At 43.7% G+C, this 25,168-nt stretch overlaps 4 protein-coding genes, 1 long non-coding RNA gene and 1 pseudogene across 6 annotated transcripts; 1 reads left to right on the forward strand and 5 right to left on the reverse strand.

The window, feature by feature from the left end:
- Positions 1-384: 384 nt before the first annotated feature.
- LOC136356846 (uncharacterized) lies at positions 385-2,478 on the reverse strand. The gene is made up of 3 exons (XR_010741873.1): positions 1,792-2,478; positions 1,311-1,532; positions 385-1,030 (listed from the first exon to the last, which is right to left on the reverse strand). It is a non-coding gene; the product is annotated as an uncharacterized lncRNA (long non-coding RNA).
- A 4,172-nt stretch (positions 2,479-6,650) lies between these two features.
- On the reverse strand, positions 6,651-12,052 carry LOC4341165 (glutathione S-transferase T3-like; annotated as a pseudogene). Its single transcript, XR_003242889.2, has 5 exons — positions 11,565-12,052; positions 9,986-10,223; positions 9,094-9,889; positions 7,079-7,135; positions 6,651-6,891 (listed from the first exon to the last, which is right to left on the reverse strand). The product of XR_003242889.2 is annotated as a glutathione S-transferase T3-like (transcript).
- LOC136356842 (uncharacterized) lies at positions 7,227-8,374 on the reverse strand. Its single transcript, XM_066311320.1, has one exon. It carries the CDS (start codon positions 8,302-8,304, stop codon positions 7,546-7,548), a length of 759 nt encoding a protein of 252 aa, XP_066167417.1. The 5' UTR covers positions 8,305-8,374; the 3' UTR covers positions 7,227-7,545.
- A 1,943-nt stretch (positions 12,053-13,995) lies between the features above and the next one.
- Positions 13,996-15,270, forward strand: LOC4341166 (peroxidase P7). Its single transcript, XM_015787338.3, has 2 exons — positions 13,996-14,324; positions 14,408-15,270. Exons 1-2 carry the CDS (start codon positions 14,112-14,114, stop codon positions 15,161-15,163), a joined length of 969 nt encoding a protein of 322 aa, XP_015642824.1. The 5' UTR covers positions 13,996-14,111; the 3' UTR covers positions 15,164-15,270.
- Positions 15,271-15,427: 157 nt separating this feature from the next.
- On the reverse strand, positions 15,428-16,144 carry LOC107276875 (uncharacterized). Its single transcript, XM_015787339.3, has one exon. The coding sequence runs from the start codon at positions 16,142-16,144 to the stop codon at positions 15,428-15,430; it is 717 nt and encodes a 238-aa protein (XP_015642825.1).
- Positions 16,145-19,118: 2,974 nt separating this feature from the next.
- Positions 19,119-20,503, reverse strand: LOC4341167 (peroxidase P7). Its single transcript, XM_026026637.2, has 2 exons — positions 20,133-20,503; positions 19,119-20,035 (listed from the first exon to the last, which is right to left on the reverse strand). Exons 1-2 carry the CDS (start codon positions 20,367-20,369, stop codon positions 19,283-19,285), a joined length of 990 nt encoding a protein of 329 aa, XP_025882422.1. The 5' UTR covers positions 20,370-20,503; the 3' UTR covers positions 19,119-19,282.
- Positions 20,504-25,168: the final 4,665 nt, after the last annotated feature.

Consider the following 25,168-nt stretch of genomic DNA (forward strand, 5'->3'; position numbering starts at 1 on the left):
TGGTTTCTCCATAGATCATGTTATTTTTTCTTCTCTCATTAAGCCATGTCATCTCAATTTTTTATCCTTTAGATGTATGTTCTAAATTATCTTCCTTCTTTTATTCTCTCATAAAATCACATCATTTTACTTTTACATTTGAATCATCATTCTACATACTATTTAAATTTAAATCACATCAACCTAAGTAATTTAAAATTTATATAATCTTATATTGTTTATGCTATCTTACATATTAATTTATTTATTGCTATCATAGTAAATTTTCACAGCAACGCTTGAGATTTCACTGGTATCATGGAAACGCGGGGTAGTGGGGCGACCTAGAGAATGCTCGCTAGTACAGCCGATGCTCTGCACAACCTAGACGTGGGTACTCAGTAATGGAAAAAGTACACCAAAGGTCCCTCAACTTGTTAGTGAGATACAAAATCATCCTTAAACCGCAAAACCAGATATGCGGGGTCCCTTAACTATACAAAACCGGTCACCCGAGGTCCCAGGGCAATATTGACGCCGGATTTGTCCCATGTGGCGGCTGAGTCAGCGTGGGTCCCACGTGTCAGATGCCACATCATCTCTCTCTTTCCCCTCCTCTCTCTCTCATTGGATTGGCCGGGCCGGTGGATTGACGCCGCCACCGCACACCGCCGCGGAGGTAGACGACGCCACCAGCTCGTCGCACCACGGGGAGGGCCTCCTCGATGGCCATCGGCGGAATCACCCTAAACTCAGCTGGTGGAGCTGGAGCGCCGCCGACGACGACGACGCCCAGGCTGCCGCCGAGCCACCGACAAGCGAGCGAGCGAGACACGGCGGAAGAGCGCGAGGGGGAGACGGCGGTCCGTGGGAGGAGGACATGGCGGCGCGGCGATGCGGGAGCAGGAGGCGTCGGCGCCGTGCAGCGGCGACGTCGACTTCGCGTGCCTGAAGCCGCCGCGGCGGCTGCGCATTCCGGTGGCCGGGCTGCTCGAGCACTTCAAGCTCATCGGCTGCTTCGACAACAGCAGCGTGGAGTTCATGACCGTCGCTGCACGTGGCATGGGTAAATGATGTTAATTTATGCTCAACGTGGATGGAAATTGATCAAAACCATTTACAGTTGATGGATTACAGAAACACAACTGCCACCCTTTTGGAACTCACAAACCAAGATTTGCGAGACAGCAAGAGCTACATAGCTTAAGAATATTAACGCAAGAGGAACTACTAAAAATGCAAACAATAAAACCAGGGCCTCCTTTTGTTTCAATGCAAGACCTTTTGTTTTGACAACACGGGAATATGAAAATAAGCAGTTCAATACGCACCTTGATTTTTGCTTGCAATTTGGTGGTTGTTCTTGGTTCCTTCTTAGCATTTGGACTCTCCAGGTTTTCCTTGTCATAATTTATGTTCTCAGATTGCCCGCCACTTGCCACTGCCAGCACCTCACGGGCTTCTGCCAAAGCAGCAGCAGTCTGCACATTTATCTGCTTCACCAATCCTAGCGCATCGTAGGTTCTATCAGCTGGGCTGACGAAGTATGAACCCTGGGAGGAACATATGGCCACAAGAAGTTCAGCAGAGAAAACAACAGCAAGCAATGTCCCCAGTGCGTGACAATATCAGTGATTAATGAAAAAAAAAAACTCTCAGGCATGACTCAATAATAAGAAATATATTTCCATCCGCTTAGATTTAGCCATAGTCCACCAAGTTATATGCTTGTTCCAAACACTTGAGCTCTGCATTTCAAATACATAAATTTTACAAAGTGCTAAATGTAACTGAAATTGCATATCTACGAACCAAGGGGACTTCCATGCTGAAGGAGATTCTAGTCCTCTTTTGATGCCTGGGGTATCAGCCAATCTAACAAGAGCAAGGCTTCAGAATTCAGAATGACATATTAAAAGGAACAAGGATCAAGTAATCTCTTCATACTTCAGTAATATATAGGGAACAAGCGGGGTTTAATTCCCTAATGAAGTATCTTAAATGCATTCATCAGTAGGATTCTAGTGTTCTTCAACGTTCTCGTCGTCAGCACCGAGATCGTCACCGTCGGCTGGTACAGCGGCAAGGACCAGAGAAAGCTCCCCCTCAACTGCTACTTCCGCACCGGCTGACGAGCCCGACACGCGTCGCCGCTGCACCTGCACGGCGCCGACGCCTCCTGCTCCCGCATCGCCGCGCCGCCATGTCCTCCTCCCACGGACCGCCGTCTCCCCCTCGCGCTCTTCCGCCGTGTCTCGCTCGCTCGCTTGTCGGTGGCTCGGCGGCAGCCTGGGCGTCGTCGTCGTCGTCGGCGCTCCAGCTCCGCCGGCCGAGTTTAGGGTGGTTCTGCCGATGGCCATCGAGGAGGCCCTCCCCGTGGTGCGACGAGCTGGTGGGGTCCGCCTCCGCGGCGGTGTGCGGTCGCGGCGTCAATCCACCGGCCCGGCCAATCAAATGAGAGAGAGAGGAAGGGAGAGAAGAGGGGAAAGAGAAAGATGATGTGGCATCTGACACGTGGGACCCACGCTGAATCAGCCGGCCACGTAGGACAAATCCGGCGTCAATACTGCTCTGAGACCTAGGGAGACCTAGGGTGACCGGTATTGTATAGTTAAGGGACCCTGCATATCTGGTTTTATGGTTCGAGGACGATTTTGTATCTCGCTGACAAGTTGAGGGACCTTCGATGTACTTTTTCCCTCAATAATCGATGGCACTGATTTGGGCTTGTGGCCGAGGCACGGCCCATTTCCTGGCAGTAAGTACGGACGCTGCGGTCACGCGTGCGAGGGACAGAGGATACACCTGCGTAAATCCGCAAAGGCATATGCAGGTGGGCCGTGGAGTCGTTAGTGAACAGCAGGTGCATCAGGAATACACAAGCAGTGAGTCTAATACAGGTCCCTCATATCTTGTTCTTGTTCTCTCAATCACCGTTTTCAAAAACCAGTGCAAATCGACTATTTCGATAATTTGAGAAATGGTTTCTACTAACGTGGCTAAGATTGACCACGGTTGAATCGCTGAGTAAGCACAAGCTAAACCAACCATTCCTTTCGGCAAGCCACGGCCTAAATGGCAAGGTTAATTTTTCAGTTTAGGAATAGATATGTAAATAAATAAAATTATTGCGGTTCTTAACGATTATGAGGTAGCAACACAAGTGATCGATGGCAGGTACCTAGGCCATAGTACGAAAACCCGGACCGGACGTTGAACCGGTGAGAAGCTCGGTTCACCGGTCCAGCGGTCGAACCGCGGTTTATACGGTCAAGTATATTTATTATTTTACCATGGTTAGAACTGCATGTGTAGCCTAGTGGTTGTCCAAGCGTTGCTCCAACCTAGCCACCTAGGACTAGGATCTATCCTCCTCCCCCCTCACTCATTTTTGCACATAAAAACCAGTCCACCTCCATTTATCAACCAATTGGGCTATTGGGCCCTAAGTGCTCACGCCATCGGGTGGCCCAATGGCATGACCCGGCGGTTCAGAGTGTTGCCGGTTCAGCGGTTTAATGTAAAAACCATCCGGTTCAGCCGGTTCACCACCGGTCCAACTACGTGAACGGTCTTTCAAACAGACTGAGCCGGTGTGGTGTCTGGTTCTGGTTCAACCGCCAGTCCGGTCCGGTATTTTGTACTATGACCTAGGCATCAAGGCGAGCGACGATGGAAATGATGGATTCATGGATGGACAAACAAACCAGTCGGCGTAGATGCCGGTTCTTGCGCCTGAGAATCTCCAAGCAAATCAACTTCCGGCCTTTCTGCTCTGGTGGCTGCTAGCCGCAATTTTGACAATTTGACTCTTTTCAATAACTTATTTCGAAACTGAACTAGGCAAAAAAAACTTTAACCAAAAATAAGTTTTTCAAAAGTACCAATTTGTCAAATTTGTACGACTGCTAGGCGAGAGGGTATGAGCTGGCGGCCCGCGTGGCATGCATGGCTCATCGATCGTACCCACTGTTGTTACCAAGGGAGTTATTATGAAGGGGGCCAGATTTGTGTCCTAATATAAAATGCCTTCAAAATTTTTAAACCTGTATAGAAAAATAAGAAAAGTTTGAACTTCTAAGAAGAGAATATATTCTAACCGTTAATCTATCCTTAATTTGATTGTCACTAAACCATGCGTCTTCATGAGTCTTCATGAGACGATTCGGCCATAATAACCTTAAATTCCTTTCTTTTTCGCTAAATAACTTGAAGTTTCTTGATGTCCCAAATTTTGCTTGTAGCAATATTAAATGGTATGTATTCAGATGGTATGCTTGATAATTTTTCACTTGACCCAAAAGTCGATTCAAAAGTCATATAACCTTGATCTATCTTCTAAGTCGATAATGGTATTTAGGTATATCTGAACTAAATTTGCTCTTATGACATAATTTTGGAACAAACTATAGTCTTACATTTTAATAATATGGATGCCCATGCATCACATAATCCATCCTCCTAGTTACTTCAGGGTTCAATCTATCAGAAGGTGGAAAATTTTTGGGGTAGCTAAATAATATAATTTTCGAAATTTCGGAAATCTTTCGGAAATTTTGAACGAAATTTCCAAAAAAGTTTGACTTTAAACAACAAAAATTACTGAAATTTGACATAGACAGAATAGACAAGAATCGAGCCCATCCAACCGAAAGCAGAGGGACAGGATCGGAGAATGAAACGCAAGGATATATTGTGTCGTCGTCGCGTCCTGTGCGGCTTGCGGGCCGTGTGTCGTCGTTGCGGCCGTGCCCGACAGCCACAAAACCGCCGCCGGCCACTCCATCGACACGAGGATGCGAGGCCCGTGGCTTGTGTCGCCGTCGCGGGCACTCCAGCCAAACCCGAGGATGCGAGGCCCGCGCTGCCGCGCAGCTTGTGTTGTCGTCGTCGCGCCAGAGAGCAGCGAAGGTGCCGCCGACCACTTAAGCCACCCGGCTGCCTCCGGTTCAGGGATGCAAGTAGGTAGTCTCGCTACCGACATGAAAACCTGTACCTGTTTGCTAGTTCATTTTTATAGGGTAGTATAAAATTTAAAAGAAAAATAAACTAGAGGTGAGATAAGCAGGCTAAAAAAACCCGCTTGTCCGTCCCGCTTGCATCACTGTTCCAGCTTGGGGAGGATGGCGGAGAAAGTGAGGTGGGGACTGGGGAATGGGAATTGGGGATCTGAACCATGAACAGTGTTTTGCCTATAAATTTTTGATCGGATGTATCGGGAACCCAACGACACACCCGAAAATTCTTAAATTTCAGAAATCTTGTTCCGGAATTTCGAATCTAGATGTTACTCCCATAAAGTTGAAGAAAAAAAACGTTTTTCTACAACAAAGTTTTATTATATAAATATATGTTAGTTTATGTTACAACAAAATAAAATCAACATTTCTTTACTATCTAATTTAGTCTACAAATTTGCGACGACAAAGATGTCATGCTCGTATGCCTGGTTTCAAACTGGCCACAGGATTAATAAAAGATTAATTGTTCCAATACCAATCATTGTTCATCTATACGTTGTTGGAGATCGACATGGAATAGTTCAACAGATCGACGACCAAGTTGCATCGCATCACAAGTCAGCGAATGATTTAGAACCATGTATATATAATACTCCCTCAGTCCCTTGGTTACATAAAAATTTGACTAAACTTATAGAAAAATTTAGTAACATCTACAACACCAAATTAATTTCATTAAATAATAAAATAAATATATTTGATAATATCTTTGTTTTGTGTTAAAAATATTGCTATCTTTTCTATAAATTTGGTCAAACATAACAAGTTTGACTATAAAAAAATCAAAAACTACTTGGAATATGAATAGGAGGGAGTAGTAGTATACTACAAACACTTCAGCTACATATATTTCACACACAGAAACCATGATTCAATCATTACTACGAAATAAGATTCTCCAGACGGTAAAAAAAAAAAAGAAAAATCGTAGGCGGCCCAGCTCCCTGCCTGCGACTGAAAGCCAATGAAAATGGTAATCTTCACAAGCGGGCCTTCACCGCTTGCGAAAATTAGCTAGGGTAAGCCGATCACCTGTGATGATAATTTTTAGCACAAAAAAATAAACAAATCACACAGCCAAATCTCGTTTTGCCTGCAATTTCCCAAATACATGAACAAGCAAGCATCAATCTTTATACAAAAGATCAACTTGAACACATCAACGGCCACAGAATATCAGGTTGAATATGAACAAACAGTAACACAACACATCGCAAAAACATCAACATGAGTCTCGTCGTGGCTGCGGGACACTCGAATAAGGGCAAGGGAAATAATAGAGTAAACATCTTACTATTAGTATCCTCCACATCATCTATAGATGGTTTAACAGACGACATTTACAATAAGATAGTACATGCTGTCTCTAAGCCGTCTCTAGCAAAGCAAGCTGCATTTAATTCTCTAATTGTATCTTTCAAGTTATGTAGGATCAACTGTAAACATCACTTGAGTAGCCACTTATATGTCAACCATAGATGGAAGACTATGTTCAATCAATAAAAAAATAAATCATGTGATTTATCACAAAGCAGATGGATTTATCAACAACAATGGTGTAATATTCCTAATTCATTCGAACTAATTCATTCGAACTAAACAGTACAATAGTGATTCAGATTGTTACTTGATCGAAAGAATATTCACAGATTGACAAATAACTAATTCATAGACCGACAAAATAACTTAGTCTGTTGCAATGATCCATACATCAACATTCGACAAAAGAAATTAGGCCATTACAACGATCCATACTGCCAATAGATGGTAACAACACAAGTGTTCTTACATGACACCAGCGAATTACTAAAAATTACTTTATAACTAGATTATCTTTCTCAAGCAGAACCAAAACAAGCTGCCAGCCTTCCAAATTGAGCATCTTCACTACCTGTCATTAAAGCAACATTATTTCCATGGAATATAGGAGGCTGATCATTATAGAACAATTGTAGCATATAATCTGGATGGCAAAACAACTGGAAGGAAGTAGTACTACTATTTTAAGTAGACTATTAAAGGACTTATTTGATTATGTTGTTCTTTGGACTGTACAGTGCAAGTAGACATGTACATACCTCTCAAAACCATAGCAGAAAGCACCAAAAAGCTAGCACCAAAGTTTTCCATTGTCCCTGAAATAAATAAATAAAATGATAAGTGAATTAAGATGCTTGCAATTGTAATTGAAAATGTGAAAACAAGATGCTTAATGTCCTACCACAACTAAGTACGACGGGTATTGCTAAACTTTTGCCAAATATGTTCAACCAGATCTTTTTTTAGTTGGGAATGTGGTGCACGAGCACGTATTGCAGCTTTCCTACGCAGCACCTGATCAAAGCATGGATTGTGCCCAGTAGTTACTTCAGGAGGAAGAGCAACCGATGCTCCAGGGTCCACATTCAGATCAATAGGAATTTTAAACCCCCCCTCTCTCATTTTCAACTATCATATTATGGAGAATAATACAAGCTTTCATGATTCTCCCAACACTCTTCCGCTTCCACGACCGTGCTGGGTGGCGCACAATATTGAAACGGGACTACAGGACCCCAAATGCACACTCCACGTCTTTCCTTGCCCCTTCTTGATACTGTGCATATAGCTTGTGCTTCTCTGTTTGTGGAGCAGCTATTGACTTCACAAAGGTAGCCCATTTTGGATATATTCCATCAGCAAGGTAGTATCCTGTGTTATACTCATTACCATTGACAGAAAACTTTACTCTAGGAGCTTCCCCTTTCAGCACATCAAGAAATAGTGGGGATTGGTTCAGCACATTGATGTCATTATTTGACCCCGTGACACCGAAGAAAGCATGCCATATGCGGAGGTCACGAGTAGCAACCGCTTCGAGGATAATTGTTGGCACTCCATAGTCACCGCGGGTAAACTGCCCTCTCCATGCTGTTGGGCATTTTTCCCACCTCCAATGCATGCAATCAATACTGCCTAGCATCCCAGGGAAGCCCCTAGACTCATTAACTTGAAGTATACGCTCCACATCCTCATATGTGGGACGTCGCAAATACTCTGAACCAAATACCTCAATCACCCCTCGTGCGCACATATCCAAGCACTGCAAGGACGTGCTCTTGCCAATCTTAAGGTACTCATCTAGGCTATCAGCAGGGCTGCCATACGCTAGCATGCGCATTGCAGCTGTGCACTTCTGTAAAGGTGAGAGCCCTTGGCGACCACTGCAATCTACCTTTAGTGTAAAGTAAGGAGACCACCTTCCAAGGGCACTCACTATGCGAAGAAAAAGGGGTCTTCCCATACGAAATCTTGTACGGAACATGCTCTCAGGGTAAAGAGGGTCTTCACTAAAGTAGTCAGCTATGAGACGATGATGTGCTGCTGTGTGATCCCTCTTGATTGTCTTCCTTGTCACACTCTTCCTTCTGATTTTTCCAATTCTAAGCTTGGTCTTGATCTTTTCCATGACCCTTCTTGCAAAAGAATCTATGAGGTTCTGCTCAACAATGTATTGGTCTATAATTTTGGAAGGATCTAATTCACCAGAATCATCTGGAGACATGGTGGAGACAAGGAGTGCAAGGAATGGGAAAGAAGTGTTGAAAGGAATGGGAAAGAAGTGTTGAAAGGAATGGCAGAGGGATGGATAGTTAGCACCATTAGACCAATATATATATATATGGGCCAACAGTACACTGTTGGGAATGCATACTAGCTAGTAGCATGTTTATTTGAATTACCCTTAATTAGATTATTGGGAATGCATACACAGAGCATGTTTATTTGGATTACTATTAATTAGACTATTGGGAATGCATACACAAAGCATGTTTATTTGGATTACTATTAACTAGACTATTGGGAATTCAAGACTGCATGTTTATCTGCACATTGTTGACTTGACTGCATGTTAATTTTGCAACTGCTGACTTGACTACATGTTTTTCTGGAAATAATAGCTACATGCTGATTATATTACAAGTTAGATTACATCAATATTTGCAACTCTTTGAATTGTGCAAGAAACATATATATGTTTGCAGGAAGTTCAATTGCAGCAAGTAAAAAAAAATACAACAAGCTTTAATTAGAGACTGGAAAGTGAAGATACCTTAGTATTACGGAAACAACTTCTCCCTCATACACTTCAATGCCATCAAATGCTCGGATCTAACATCATCAGGAATATCTTTTGTATCTTGTAACATGAGAGACCGATATGTTTCCAACATAACAGCCTCCTTGTGCTCCATGGCTGCAAGGTGCGCTAACTTTTTTGATTCAAGGTTATCACTAGCAACACGCCTCTGAGTCTCTAGTAGTTCATCACGACCTTTATTTGCCATCTCCTGAACTTCTTTAAGCTTGTCAATTTCATCATCAGTATCTGATAGATAAACCTTTGCCTTCCTTTTGCGTCTGCCTTTACCATTACGTTGCGCCTTAGCAGTTTTTGTTCCTATTGGACGTTTAATATCTTCAGGACTGTTAGGAGTGGACATTTGCTCCATCACTTCCACTTAATCATCCATCTTTGGTTTGTTTGGCTTCTCAAGTTCCTCCAAGTAAGAATGCCACTTTGGTTGGTCACGAAGAATGTTCCAACAATGCAGAAATGAAAATGGGCCTTCCTTGTAATCTGCTTGATATGCTGCTTCAGCCTTTTCCCTGAGTTGCATATCATTTTGTCCACTAACATATATGGATTTAACCTCTTTATAAACACAACAGAAACGGCCAACATTTTTCTTAATTTTATGAAAACGGTCTTTGATTTGTTTTTCTTGCCTTGTCCTGTTTTTGGGAGTGGTGCTATTATACTCAGCAGTAACATCTCCCCAATAACGATCATTTTTCTTAAAATTACCACTGATCGAATCATTCGAGTTGTTTAGCCAAGCACTCACCTATAATCAAAACAAAACAGGATTAGTCCTATACTAGAAATAAAGTAACAGTCAATGAGAAAACACGATTCATTGCCTACATCCTTATTTACTTACTAGTCTTATGTCCTCCTCTGTTGACCATGTCAACCGCTTCTCAGTCCTAACAGTGTGGGCTTCTTCATCACCACTATCAATGTTGACAGGTTGTTGTGCTCCTGGACGTAATTTTGAACATGGTGCTACTTGTTCAGCAGGATAATAATTTGGAGGCACAAAAGGTCGATGATTCTGTAAAATTGATGGATCCTGAAAGTAACTTAAGAAACCACCAGGCGGATGAAAGTCCATACCACTGCAAGAAAAAGACAGAGATCCAAAATTATTGCCAGATAACATCCTTAGCACTTTTTTTCTCTTCATCTGTAAATGAGTACATTAAAAATTGACAAAGCACAGCCTATGATACTAATAATTCTCATGCCATATAAAATTACTATTTTTGTGTTTGTAGATAAGTTGATTTGTCTGTTCACTACCTATGTAGTAAGAGTTCTTGATTATTCAAGAGTAAAGTCCATCACCGGTCCCTAAACTTGTACCGCTGTGTCATCCTAGTCCCTAAACTCGCAAATCGACCGTTCAGGTCCTCAAACTTGTTCGACTGTGTCATCCCGGTCCCTAAACTTGCAGATCACTCATTTAGGTCATCCAACTTGTTCAATTGTGTCACCCCGGTCCCTAAATTTGGATTTGAATATCATCTGGGTCAAATAAAACGGTCTAAAGACTTTATATTTAAAAATAATTCATAACTTTTTCATGTGAATTATAATGAAGACAAACTTTATATCAAACTTGTAGCCCTCGACGTGATCTACAACTTTGTAGTTGATTTTTTTTAATTTAAGTCATTTTTTGTCCCAAAATGTAATTTTAAAATTAAAATTTCAAAATCTATAAACATGCAACAATATTTTGGGACCATAAACAGTTTTAATTCAAAAACCTTTCAACTACAAAGTTGTAGGTCGTGTCGAGGGCTAGAATTTTGATATAAAGTTTGTCTTCATTAAAGTTCACATGAAAAAGTTATGAATTATTTTTTATATAAAGTTTTTAGACCGTCCTGTTTAGAGACCGGGGTGACACAACTGAACAAGTTGGAGGACCTAAACGAGTGATCTGCAAGTTTAAGGACCGGGATGACACAGTCGAACAAGTTTGAGGACCTAAACGGTCGATTTATGAGTTTAGGGACCAGGATGACACAGCGGTACAAGTTTAGGGACCGGTGATGGAATTTACTCATTATTCAAAGTGTATGTGTAGATTAGTACAAAAAATTTGGCCATGCACTGACCTATGTACACTAGTTATTGCTATAAAATAAATCTATATGTATCTGTAGCCCTTGCTTACTATCAAGTTATTCTCTTGCCATAAAATTTTTTCCCTTTCCGAATATAGCAAGACTTAACTTTAGTATGAGAAACATATGTACACGTTGATTCTTGACATATTAGCAGGGGATATGCTAATCTGCTAGCAGCAGATCAGATCGTGAGGGGAAAACTAGAATACGGCAAGAATAAAACTTAGTTAGTCAACACCATTAATTTTCTAATCAACATGGAGGTACACGGAACTTCCGGAGCAAATCAATCCAAAACCATTCAATATCAAAAGTACATACCGTTCTTGCAGATCTGACAAATCAATGGCACTACGATCCAATCCTTGCTTCATTTGGGCCATGGGAAAAGCAGAAGCAGCGGCGCCGTACGCGTAGAGCAAAGGGTGCGGCGGCTGCGGTGGCGCCGGACCTTGCCAGGCACCACTGCCTAAGGATCCCGGCAACATCATGCCAGATGCGAAGGATCCCGGCGAGGCTTGCGACGGAGATGGCGGCGGCGGCGGCGCAACCTCCCGTTTCGAGCGACCCATTGTTTCAGCAGATTGAGTTGAGGGATTACTAACTAGATGGGGTATTTCAGTAGGAATTTGACGCTTCGACTAACTAATTTGGCGCGTGAAGTGCGATTTTTTTTCCCGCGGATGGGGATTTACCGCCAAATATACAGAGAAGGGATGAGCCATGGAGCATGGGATGCAAAAGGCCAAGAAAGCGCGTTATTGGTCGACGGCATCGGCTCCTGCATCGTCTCCACGCCTACTCCATCCATCTTGTTGCTCGTGCCGAGCTGTCGATTAAACATGCGCCCGCTTTCTTCTCTCTCTTCCTTTCTCTGTCCTCCAGCTTCTCTTCCTTTCTCTGTCCTCCAGCTCAGATTGTGATGACCTGGACGGGCTAATAGTAGGTTGATTAGTCCTTATTGTACTTGCCCTAAGCTGTGGAGGCTAGATCTACCACCCACCGTCATCACTAAGCACCGTGTTTGTCAGGTTCACTATTCCCACGCTGTTGCCGTTGTCCCCGAGGGCCTCGTTCACCAGATCAACCGCTACCGTCGTCGATCCATCGTAGTCGCCAAGGGTCATAGCCGCCGGATCCACCACTCCCAAGCCTGCCGCCGACGAATCTAGGGAGGTGGGCACACCATCATTGATCCGCGCCTCAAAGACACATGGCCGCTGAATCCACGTCCTAGGGACCCGAGGCCATTGGATCTCCCGTTGAATTGAAGCCGCTACCCGGATCTAGCCGTCACCTTGACCACCATCGCTGGATGTGGACGCACTAATCGTTGCGCGCGCGGTTGAGGGTATCGTGCATGGCAGAGCTTGTGCGGCCTTGGTTCCGTGTGTCGCCGCCTTGATCTGCCGTCGCCGAGAGCCCCCACCTTGGATTTGCTCGTCGCAAAGCACAACTGCCAAGCCCCATCTGGATCTGCCCGCGTGCTACCGCCAGAATCCGCCGTCGAGCCCCGCCTGGATCCACCCGCATGCTGTTTCATGGATCCGCTGCCAAGCTCCACCTCGGATCTGCCCGAGCACTGCCACATAGGGGTGCTGCCGCCTCGTGCTTGGAGAGGAGGGAGGAGGGATCAAAAGGGAGTGAGGGTGGTGATAAGCTTGAGAGATTGAGGATTAGACTTAAGAAACGTATGGGTGGAGAGGATAATTGCTTTTATTGCGCTTGAAGTTTATTTATTTTTTAATAGTGGTTAGCTAAGAGAACTGTTTGTGAATTTTTTTTTTACAAACTGCCCCGTTACCCCAACCGTAAGGAAAAATAGTGTTATTTTCACCTGCGGTCCTTTTAGGACGAGCACTTATATAAGTTGATTGTCGCAAGTCGTTACTCCCTCCGTCTCATAATATAAGGGATTTTGAGTTTTTGCTTGCACGATTTGACTACTCGTCTTATTTAAAAAATTTTGGAATTATTATTTACTTTTTTGTGACTTACTTTATTATCCAAAGTACTTTACGCACAACTTTTTATTTTTTATATTTGCATAAATTTTTTTGAATTAGATGAGTGGTCAAACACTACAAGCAAAAACTCAAAATCCCTTATATTATGGGGCGGAGCCGCGGAGGGAGTACTAACCAAGGATTTTCCGATTGCATTTTCACAAGCGAAAATAAGGTGACGTCATGAAAAAAACATTTTTTTTAAGTAGAGAACGTTCAAAAGCATCCAAGTGTACAACGTGATCTCCATCCCTTCAATTTTTCTATTAGAGTAAGTTCAATAGTATAGCCAACTACTAGCTCCAATTAATCTATAGCCAATCTAATAGCTCATCCATACAATAGTTACATACTACACTATTAATACCTGGTCCCACCTGTTATAGACACACTGCGTCTTGGAGTCCGTGCTACAGCCGGCTACAAATCTGTAGCCCGCTGCTATTCTCTCTCCTGATTTATCTTCTTAAAATATGTTTGCAGCTGACTTATAGCCTGCTATTGTACCTGCTCTTAGGGGTGCACATAAGTTTCAGCTGTCAGTTGATTCTTCCGGAGTTCGTGACCACGTCAGAGTTTTCCGCCTAGCATGCGTGCAGACCGACGACCAGTCATGCATGCATGCTGATGGACGCGCGCTCGTACGTGTTTTCAATTTTCACCAAGCGGAGCCGATCCCGCGTACGTGCGCGCAGCAACCAAGAGAGAGGAAACTATATAAAGCACACCTCCGTTCCATGAGCTCCACACTCATCATCCACAGCAAAGCAACTCAAGCCACCACCGATATATCCCGGTGAGTTACCTAAGATCTCTTGCTCAGAGCGTGTCGAAAGAGTACGACCTCGGGCTTTCAGCAGCCATGGCGTTGTCCAAGGGTCTCTTCGTCGCTTCGTTTACGCTATTTCTCCTCGTGGCTCTGGCGTTCGCCGACGAGAGCAGGCCGGAGCTCTCACCGGCGTACTACAAGAAGACGTGCCCCAACCTGGAGAACGCCGTGCGCACGGTGATGTCGCAGAGGATGGACATGGCGCCGGCCATCCTCCGCCTCTTCTTCCACGACTGCTTCGTCAACGTAAGTAGTATATCACTCTCTCATAGTAGGTAGGAGGACGCCATTACGAGTGCTTTTATCTCACAATATTCGATGGCATGCAGGGATGTGATGCCTCTGTTCTTCTTGACCGGACGGACTCCATGGAGAGAGAGAAAGACGCCGAGCCGGCCAACACCTCGCTCGCCGGATTCGACGTCATCGACGAGATCAAGTCGGTGCTCGAGCACGACTGCCCGGCCACCGTCTCCTGCGCCGACATCCTCGGGCTCGCCTCCCGCGACGCCGTCGCCCTCCTCGGCGGGCCCAGCTGGAGCGTGCCGCTCGGCCGCATGGACTCGCGCCGAGCCAGCAAAGACGACGCCGAGAGCGTCGACAACCTCCCGAACCCGAACAGCGATCTCGGCGAGCTCCTCAGGGTGTTCGAGACGCACGGCCTCGACGCCCGCGACCTCACCGCGCTCTCCGGCGCGCACACCGTCGGCAAGGCCCACAGCTGCGACAACTACAGGGACCGCATCTACGGCGCCAACAACGACAACATCGACCCCTCCTTCGCCGCGCTCCGCCGGCGGTCGTGCGAGCAGGGCGGCGGCGAGGCGCCGTTCGACGAGCAGACGCCGATGCGGTTCGACAACAAGTACTTCCAGGACTTGCTCCAGCGGCGCGGCCTCCTCACCTCCGACCAGGAGCTCTACACCCATGGCGGGGAGGTAAGCGACCTGGTGGAGATGTACGCGACGAACCGCGAGGCGTTCTTCGCGGACTTCGCGAGGGCGATGGTGAAGATGGGGAACATACGCCCGCCGCAGTGGATGCCACTGGAGGTGAGGCTCAACTGCAGGATGGTCAACAATTGATGGCTGGGTGCATGCTTCAAGTTGTAAGGCAAATTCTTGTACAAAATAACACATTTTTTTTTTCCAAAACTTAACATCGATTGAATATTGTGCCTGTGTGGCACTAGTACGAAAAAACAAACAAACAATGATCAAGATTTTTAAATTTCACTCGTTCATGTACAAGGCACGCAGTATAGACAACGACAACACAATTACTACACATCCCTACGCATACGGTACAACGATCAATATATTTGCGTAACGACGGCGCCGGCCGGCCGCTCAGAGCGTGGCATGGTCGTGGCACTCCTGGCTGCGTATCCCCATCTCCGGGACGCCGAAGACGACATGGCAGTCGGAGTACGCCACCGCGTGCAGCTTCAGCACCCCGAACACGGCCACCTTCCCGGGGATCCTCGCGCTCGCGTCGAACGGCACGGCGCCGGCCTCGATGTCCCTGATCAGCTCCGCCATGACGTCCCCGGTGAAGCTGCTCGACAGCACCGTCATCTCCATCTGCACGGCGCCGTCCCCTCTGCTGGGGATGCGGCCGGCCTCGACGACGGCGTCGCCGACGTGGGCGCCGCGGTACGTGAGGTCGGCGTGGCCGCCGGAGTCGGACGAGTAGGTGAAGGACGCCGGGTTGGGGTTGTGCACGGCCACCGTGAGCAGCAGCGTCACGTTGATCTGGGGCGACGGGGGCGCCAGGTTCGGCGAGACGCCGACGACGCGGACCGACACGAGGCGGGTGGCCGGGTCGCGGACGCGGAACACGGTGAGGGAGAGGACGAGGACGGCGACGCCGAGGAGCGCCAGCGTGGCGATTGTCACGACGAGGCAGACGACGCAGCACCGCCGCCGCTGATGCTGACGCCGGCGTGTCTCGCCGTCTGGGGCGGCCTTGGAGGTGCACGCCTGGTGTGTGGGGAGGCCGTCGGAGGCGGAAGGACGGAGACAGACGTCGCCACTGCCGTCGGTGGTCGTGCAGGCAGTGGCCATTGCGTGGTCGATCGAGCGGCAGTGCAGTGGATGGCTGGAAGCGAGTGAGCAGAACTAATGGAGACGTTCAGTAAATTTGATTTAATTTGTGGGTGTATCTGGTTCCGTTTGTATCAGTATTTATAGGTTCTGGTTAAACGTTTCCTACCGAATTGGATTGGAGGAAATAGTAAATGATTTTCTTCAATTTAACGGATGGATGATATGATGAAGCCAACCTACTTGGACCGGCAGGCGTGGCGGCGCCGTTCCGTCTAAACTTGTTACAGTTTTTTTAATTGTTGGAGGGCAGTTGATCGTGTGGGGAATGGGTGAGTTGCTTTCTTCTGAATAATGAGCTGAAACGAAAGTGGAAGCATGTCGAAGAAACGGTAGAACTGACGTATTTCCCACACTCAATTTTTGAAAGGAACCCTTGCTCTTTTAATTCCAAGTTGCTAGGGTTTTGTTTGGAGGAGCTCAAAATTCCGAGAAACAATTTGTGAATAACACGATAGTAAGTAATAGAAAAGCTAGATTCCAAGCTTCTATATTTTAATTTGTTTTCTGAAATATATAATAAAAAAAATCTAGCTTCGTATCTAAATGAAAATATGTACTGTTTGGAATGCTGGAGATTCTAGAGGAGATTGTAGCTACCAGATACTGTCTCCGTCCCATAAAAAAACCAACTTAGTACCTATCCAGATCTTCTATGGGACGGAGGGAGTACTCCCTTAAACATGGCCTATGGATTAAGGTATGGGACAGCATGTGAGTCGGATTATAAGTTTATTCGCTTTTGGAAATACATATCTGTCAACGTTTGATGTCGCGATTCCGGTATTTGCACAGTATGGGGATCGTTGGTACTAGGATATATGCGAGACCGAGGTAAAAGAGATGGAGACAAGGATTTTTATACAGGTTCGGGCCCCTGAATTATCAGGTAATAGCCCTACATCCTGTTGGCTGAAGCCGGTCGTTGCTCTTATTCACCATAATCACACAAGTACAATATTTGGGGTAGCCTATCTAACTGTTGTCGATATGGCGGTCTGAAGGTCTGACTCGTAGTCGACGACACGGTAGTCTTCCTCCTCGATTCCGCATCCGGCGAGATCAGAGACAACGCTATATATCCTGACGGTATCCATAGGCACCGTAAGGAACTAGCCATGCCTGCCTCTGAAGTCGATATCCGACGTCTTGTCTTGGCGTATGTTGGCTTGTATGTTGATCCTGTGTCTTGATCTATTTTTCTGTGTCCCCTCTCCTCCTAGGGGACCTTGTATTTATACCAATAGGTGTCCCCTTTTCCATGTAAAACTAGGGAAACCAATATGGATACAATCCGAGTAGTCCTTATCGTTTCCATGTAGAACTCTATTCATCATTCCTTATGCGGAACTCCTCCTATATCCAGAGGTTGTATTCGTATAAGACATGGTATGTGGTGGGTCCTGCCGAGATTTAGTCAACTACTATTAGGTATGTGGTATTCATAACCCTGACAATATCCGTATTTAAGTCGGTTTTCAAGATCGTTCACTTTTGGTAATACAGAAGGAGTCATATAAGAAATCTGTTTAAACAAACTCGCATACTAATTTGAGACGATCGGATTCCTAACTGCAGCTCATGATTTTCTAAAAATATATAAATCCAAGCAAACTCCCAGAGTGAATTTCATCTTAACTAAACTATATAACAATAATAAGATTAAAATAAACTTCACCCATTGTAACACACGGGTATTTTTTCTAGTATAGATGAATTTTATCTTTCGCTGACTATGCCATCATTCAAGGTTTCAAGCGCCACATTAGAGAAAAAAAACGTATCGTTTAATCTTAATATTGTAAATGGATTGAAATGATTAGGGAAGAATAATTGTTTACAAGTTTTCTCTCTTGGATTTGGGCGCGTCTAGGACGCGAACGTTCGCATAGCACGAACGCATCAGCAGGGTAAATTCCAACAAGTCCATTCCGTGTGCATGGGCACCTTTCACTTTCGACCGACGTGCTAGCTGGCTCGTTCGCTTGCAGCCCAATACATACAGCCCACAATATTTTAGCCTAATTTATTTTTGTTTCTAAACTTTATAGGCATATACATACATACCACATATAAAATTTATACCATAGAAAAAATCAGTGTAGGGATGTTACGCATAGAAACACATTTAGTATACAAACTTTGCATATATAAACTTTATACCATGAAAAAATTCGGTGTAGGAATTTTGCACATCGAAACAATTAGTATAATTTATACACGTTAATTTTTTTAGACAGAAATACACGTAAATATTTGGTATAGAAACTTTATATATAGAAATATTGAAAACAAAACAAGCAATAGAAAGTACAAAAATGTCTATTGTGGGTTGCATGGCCCATGTTTTCTTGCTACAGCCTAGAAGGCCTTCATTTGAATAATTGGATTAGGTTCAAGCCCGTCATAAGGGTAAAAAAGAAGAAAGGTTGACCTCAACGAAACAGGCTTGGCCCGAAAAGGAAACAGTGGCCCGTTTGCTGGCACGATCACCGCGAACGTTCACGCACTAAGTATTTCGGCTCAGTTCTGCTCGCAATCTGGCTCGTTAGGCTTTTAATGTATTTATGTCACCCTTGTAATATTAATTTTGTTGTTTTATCATACATTAACATAACAGTAAACACTAACCCATAAAAGAAATAACTAAATACAATTAGTTTGGAGGTAACTAAAATACTAAACAAAAGTTAATTAATAAGCACTAAGTATATATAATAATATAATATAAAGATATGACGATGTTTTATATATACTAATAAGCTAAATGAATAGCTTAATTACAAGATAGCTTACTAAGATCACGAGTTTAAAGCCTAGCTCATCTTGGCTCGTTATTGAAAAATAAATGAAAAATTCATTCCTAAGGTTCTTATTCTTCGAATTAAGAATGGCCCCAAACCATTTCTTAGTGTTGAATTATGACTGCGCCAAGTTTCTCAGTGTTGGGATGTATAAACATATATAATAAACAAAAAGAATACAGTTACAGTATTTTGTACAACTTTCTTTGTCAAAAGAAAACTAATTCAGACCTACATCTGATTCCCACATAATCGGGCTGCACACCTGACAATAAGAAAAGGTCAGGGTCAGCCATCAATTGTTGACCATCCCGCAGTTGAGCCTCACCTCCACCGGAATCCACTCCGGCGGGCGTATCTCCCCCATCTTCACCATCGCCCTCGCGAAGTCCGCGAAGAACGCCTTACGGCTCTTCGCGTACAGCTCCACAAGCTCACTAGTTACCTCCCCGCCATGGGTGTAGAGCTCCTGGTCGGAGGTGAGGAGCCCGCGCCGATGGAGCAGGTCCTGGTAGTATTTGTTGTCGAACCTCATCGGCGTCTGCTCGTCGAACGGCGCCTCGCCTCTGCCCTGCTCGCACGACCGCCGGCGGAGCGCGGCGAATGAGGGGTCGATATTGTGGTCGCCATAGACGCGGTCCCTGTAGTTGTCGCAGCTGTGGGCCTTGCCGACGGTGTGCGCGCCGGAGAGCGCGGTGAAGTCGCGGGCGTCGAGGCCGTGCGTCTCGAACACCCTGAGGAGCTCGCCGAGATCGCTGTTCGGGTTCGGGAGGTTGTTGGCGTCCTCGGCGACCGCTTTGCTGGCTTGCCGCGAGTCCATGCGGCCGAGCGGCACGCTCCATCTCGGCCCGCCGAGGAGGGCGACGGCGTCGCGGGAGGCGAGCGCGAGGATGTCGGCGCAGGAGACGGTGGCCGGGCAGTCGTGCTCCAGCACCGACTTGATCTCGTCGATGACGTCGAACCCGGCGAGCGAGGTGTTGGCCGGCTCGGCGTCCTTCTCGCTCTCCATGGTGTCCGTCCGGTTCAGAAGAACAGAGGCGTCACAACCCTAAATGTGTCATGGATGATTGTGAGACACAAAAGCATTTGTGCATTCTCCTCTCATATGGGGTGTCGTGCAGTACGAGACTAGTACATATACTTACGTTGACGAAGCAGTCGTGGAAGAAGAGGCGGAGGACGGCCGGCGCCATGTCCAGCCTGTGCTCCATCACCGTGCGCACGGCGTTCTGCACGTTGGGGCACGTCTTCCTGTAGTACTTGGCAGACAGCTCCATCGCCACCGGCATTACGACCGGCTGGTGGCTTCCCTCGCCGGTGGACGCGAGAACCGCGAGGAGCAGAGAAAGCGAAGCGACGAAGAAACTCTTCGAGATTCCCATCTGAAAGCCCCAGGAGCCCGAACTCGCCCACCTGCTGACGGACGCAGGTTCGGAGAGAGAGGATCGGACTAAGCTAGTGATCGACGATGATGGCCAGTGAATTGCTAGCTGATCGCAGTGTTGCTGTGGGTGTGAAGCTCATGGAGCGGAGGCGTATGCTTTATTATATAGGTTTGCTTCTCCATCCTCGCGGCGCGTACGCGGGATCGACCATGCATGAGAAAGCGGCGGGAGTTAGTTGCACGCATGCGTGTGCACGACAGCACGACGACGTGTTCGCCGGTCTCCATGAATGCAAGGCTCGTGCACCTTTGGCCGGAAATTCTGACATGGTCATCAACAAGAGGAGTTGACAATTACGTGTGGGGACGATAAAGTAGGAGTCACTAGTATAGATCCTTCTATCTGTGACGGGCTCTAATATGCTTAGAAATAGCGGGCCGTCATAAGAAAGTCATCTCAATCGGGCCAAAAAGTGCCCGATTGAGATATGGTCGCACAGACATGTTAGATAGGCATAAAACCTAAGCCCGTCACGGATGATACCTATCAGTGACGGGCCGTAGTTTAGGCCCGATTGAGATAACATTCCATATCTCAAACGGGCCTAAAGTTACGGCCCGTCACAGATGACCATTATCCGTGACGGGCCACAACTTGAGGCCCGTTTGAGATAACAGCTAGGCCCGTCACAGATGACTCATCAGTGACGGGCTATATACTTAAACTCTATCGGGCATTAACTAAAGCCCGTCACCGATGACTATTTTTCCATTTTTCATATGAAATGTTTATATTTGTAATTTGACTATAGCAAAATAATTAAGTGCAGTATAATAATTCATTGTATGAGTCAAAACAATTTTACGGGTAGTAAATGATTTCAAATGGAAAAAATGTCAACAACAAAGTTGTATAACTTATTAAGATTTACAACTTTTAGTTTGGTCATTTTTCTATATAACATTTTTATGAACAGCTTGAATTTGAATTTGAAAATATGACATCTTCAAACAACATTTTCAGATACTTAAATGATTTCAATTGAAAAAGTCATCAACAACAAAGTTAAATAACTCATCAAGATCTAAAACTTTTATTTTTGTTATTTCTTCATCCGACGAAATGTTAGTAATATTATTCACAAATTTTACATATATGTGTTATAGTTTATAAAACCAGATAAGAGATATGTCAATTTTGTGAACAATGTTACTATCACTTTGTCGTATGAAGAAATGACCAAAATAAAAGTTTTAGATCTTGATGAGTTATTCAACTTTGTTGTTGATGACTTTTCAGTTGATATCATTTAGTATTTGAAAATGTTGTTTGAAGTTGTCATATTTTTAAATTCAAATTCAAACGGTTCAAAGAATGTTATATAGAAAAATGACTAAAATAAAAGCTGTAGGTCTTGATGAGTTATACAACTTTGTTGTTGATGACTTTTTCAGTTGAAGTCGTTCACTGATCTAAAATTCTATTTAAACTTTTCAAAATTTGAATTTCAAATTTCAAATTGTTTAAATAGAGTCAGATGGAGAAATGACCAAAATAAAAGTTTTGCACCCCGATGAGTTCTACAACTTTGGTTTTGGTGACTTTTCCGTTTGAAATCATTTAATAACCCCAATTTGATATCCTGGACTAGGGCTTAACAGGATTAATAGAATACCTATACCAACAAGTTACAACTACTCTTCCGGAAGCCAATCTCCAAATAACTTTGATGTTAAGCGTGCTTGGTCTAGAGCAATTTCAGTTAACTATGGCTATAGTTAATGCCCGTCACAGATGACTCATCTGTGACGGGGTGCACACGAGCGAGGGCAGGGCTAGCCAAAAAATAAAATCTATTTATTTTTGGATTATACTGCTATAGTTAATGCCCGTCACAGATGACTCATCTATGACGGGCTATAGTTAATGCCCGTCACAGATGACTCATCTGTGACGGGCTATAGTTGATGTCCGTCATAGATAAGGGTCATCTGTGACGGGCGCTAGTTGTGGCCCGATAGAGATAGATCATCTGTGACGGGCTATAGTTTGACTGGTCGTCTGAGTCAAAGCTATCGGTGACGGGCTTCACTTAGGGCCCGATTGAGATATATTCATTCGTGACGGCCGTTTGCCCGATTGAGATAACTCTTCACATCAGTGACTTCTAGCCTATGACGGACGCTGTGCCCGATTGAGATGGGGCTTACCGCCCGATTGAGATGAGGGTATCCCTTGTAGTGAGTCGAAATTAACGTATGAATCTTCTCTTAAAATAAAATAAATTTAAAAAAATGAATTGACGTGATGATAGATACAGTATCGTACACTCGCTAGCTTTTGCTCATTGCGCATGGTTTGAAAATTCAAATTAAATATCGCTTCGAGTATTTAGTTTTATTAACTATATACGTATGTGTTGTACGGACACCAATATTTCTAATTTCTGTAACTTCTGATGAGAAGAATAGCAGTAGCAAACCGGGCACCATGTGTTTATTAGGCCTGGTTTAGTTACAAAAACATCGCATCGAATCTTTAGACACATATTTGAAGCATTAAATATAGATAAAAACAAAAATTAATTGCATAGTTTGCATGGAAATCGCGAGACGAATCTTTTGAGCCTAATTAGTCCATGGTTAGCCATAAGTGCTACATTAACCCACATGTGCTAATGATGGCTTAATTAGGATCAAAAGATTCGTCTCACGGTTTCCAGACGAGTTATGAAATTAGTTTTTTCATTCGTGTCAGAAAACCCCTTCTGACATCTAGTCAAACATCCGATGTAACACCTAAAAATTTTCTTTTCACGAACTAAACACATCCTTAATATTAAAATGAAAAAGGTACTCGACGATCTTTGAAAGTCGTTTGATCCGTTCCAAGTCTCCAACAACATTTATAGATAGCGATTTTTTTTTAATAGCTTAATCGATCCTGAGGGCTGAGCTACACCAGTTTGGGAACAAATTAATTAAACACACATCATCTAGCGACTTCCAAAAATAGATCAGTTTTAGTTGACATTGACCAACGCGATACAAAGAACTTGATCGACAATTAATGAAGAGCATTACATTATTGGGTAAAGAGAAAAATTTAGGACGAAACTGGCAAATAATTTGAGTGTTAATCTTTAGTTGCGATCAGGCCCTCAAATGCAGTACTGAGAGCACATTAATTAAGATGGTTGTGAACTAATCGACTGAAAGCACATAAACATGTATATACTTCTGAATTAATGGATGCCCAGTGGCGCCCTTATATATCTCACTAATTATTTAGGGGACATATCCGGTAAAAATGAGCTAAGTGTTGGAAACTCGTGAAAATCATACCTAAAAGTTTTGTAAATTTATAAAAAAATAATACTAGAGATTGGTATAGATATGAAATACATTTTCACCAAATTTCAAGTTCAAACTCAACTTCATTTAGGGTAACAAAAAAGACAAATTTTAGGTGAATAGTAACATGACACTATTCACCTGAAATTTGTCTTTTTGTTTCTCTTAAACAAAGTTGAGTTTGGAGTTGAGATTTGGTGAGAATATGTATTTTATATCTACACCTATCTTTAGTATTTTTTTATGAATTCACGAAACTTTTAGCTATGATTTTTCACCGGATATGTCCTCAATTATTTATGCCCCAACATCAGTAGAACTGATACATTATATTCGTCTAATTGCAACGCAAAATATAAGCCTAGATGACATCTTGGGCCAACTGCTATTTTGGAAATTCCCGAATAGAGGTTCTAATTAAATTTTGGTTTGAAATTTTGGAACAAAATATTGGTAATTTTGGACCCCATCTACAAGAACAAGTCTCCCTGAAGTTTTCGGATTTTTTTTCAAATATTTATGAATTTTATCATAATTTGTTCAAATTCAATCAAAATATATATAGTAATAGAATTAAAAAAATGGGTTAGAAAACAACAAAATTCACGATTTTTCAATATTTCAGCAACCGCTGGCTACCGAAATTGTAAACACTTTACAGAAACATATTCTATCAAAATGGTCAGAAAAAACCTACTTCTGATCCATTTTCTACTGTGTGCGGAACATATCAGTAACGAAAAGAAAATTGTTGGCCAGTACTTTTGGGAATTCCCGTACCATCCGTTTACACACTCCAATGTGTAAGTGCGGGAATGCTACAAATTGGGATGCTGATGGATCGGACGAACCCTCTCTAAAAATGTTGTTTCTTATTTTTAAATATTTTTTCTCCTAAACTACTTATCCGATCTATGATCCAATCATACATTTGTATTCATTGTAATTAAATCTTTACAGCAAGATATCATATAATTATATTATGTTAAAAAAACATGTGTTTCAAATCGCTAAAACTTAATGTTTCATATGTAATAGTAATATGTTTCAATGCATGTCTTCAGCGTGTTACACAGTATTCCCGAAACTACCTGCTACTTCTCTCTCTCCTCTCTCTCTCCACCTTATACATGCATACATTTAGTGACCTTCGAAAAGTTATTTTTTCCTAAACTACTTATCTAATCTACGATTAGATCACATTGTTATATTCGTTGCAATTAAATCTTTATAACAAGATATCGCATGATTATATTTTGATGAAAGAAAAATATACGTTTCAGTCCATTAACACACAATGTCTCATACGTGATAACAACATGTTTCAACGTGTGTCTCCACTATGCTTCACAAAAATGTTAAATGTCTCACTGATTGTTTTTTTTATTTCACCATGTATAACTTAATGTTTCACTATTGGTCAACTATAATATTTGACCGATT

The sequence above is a fragment of the Oryza sativa genome, chromosome 6 (genome assembly GCF_034140825.1).
Source record: "Oryza sativa Japonica Group chromosome 6, ASM3414082v1".
Classification (NCBI taxonomy): Eukaryota; Viridiplantae; Streptophyta; class Magnoliopsida; order Poales; family Poaceae; genus Oryza; species Oryza sativa.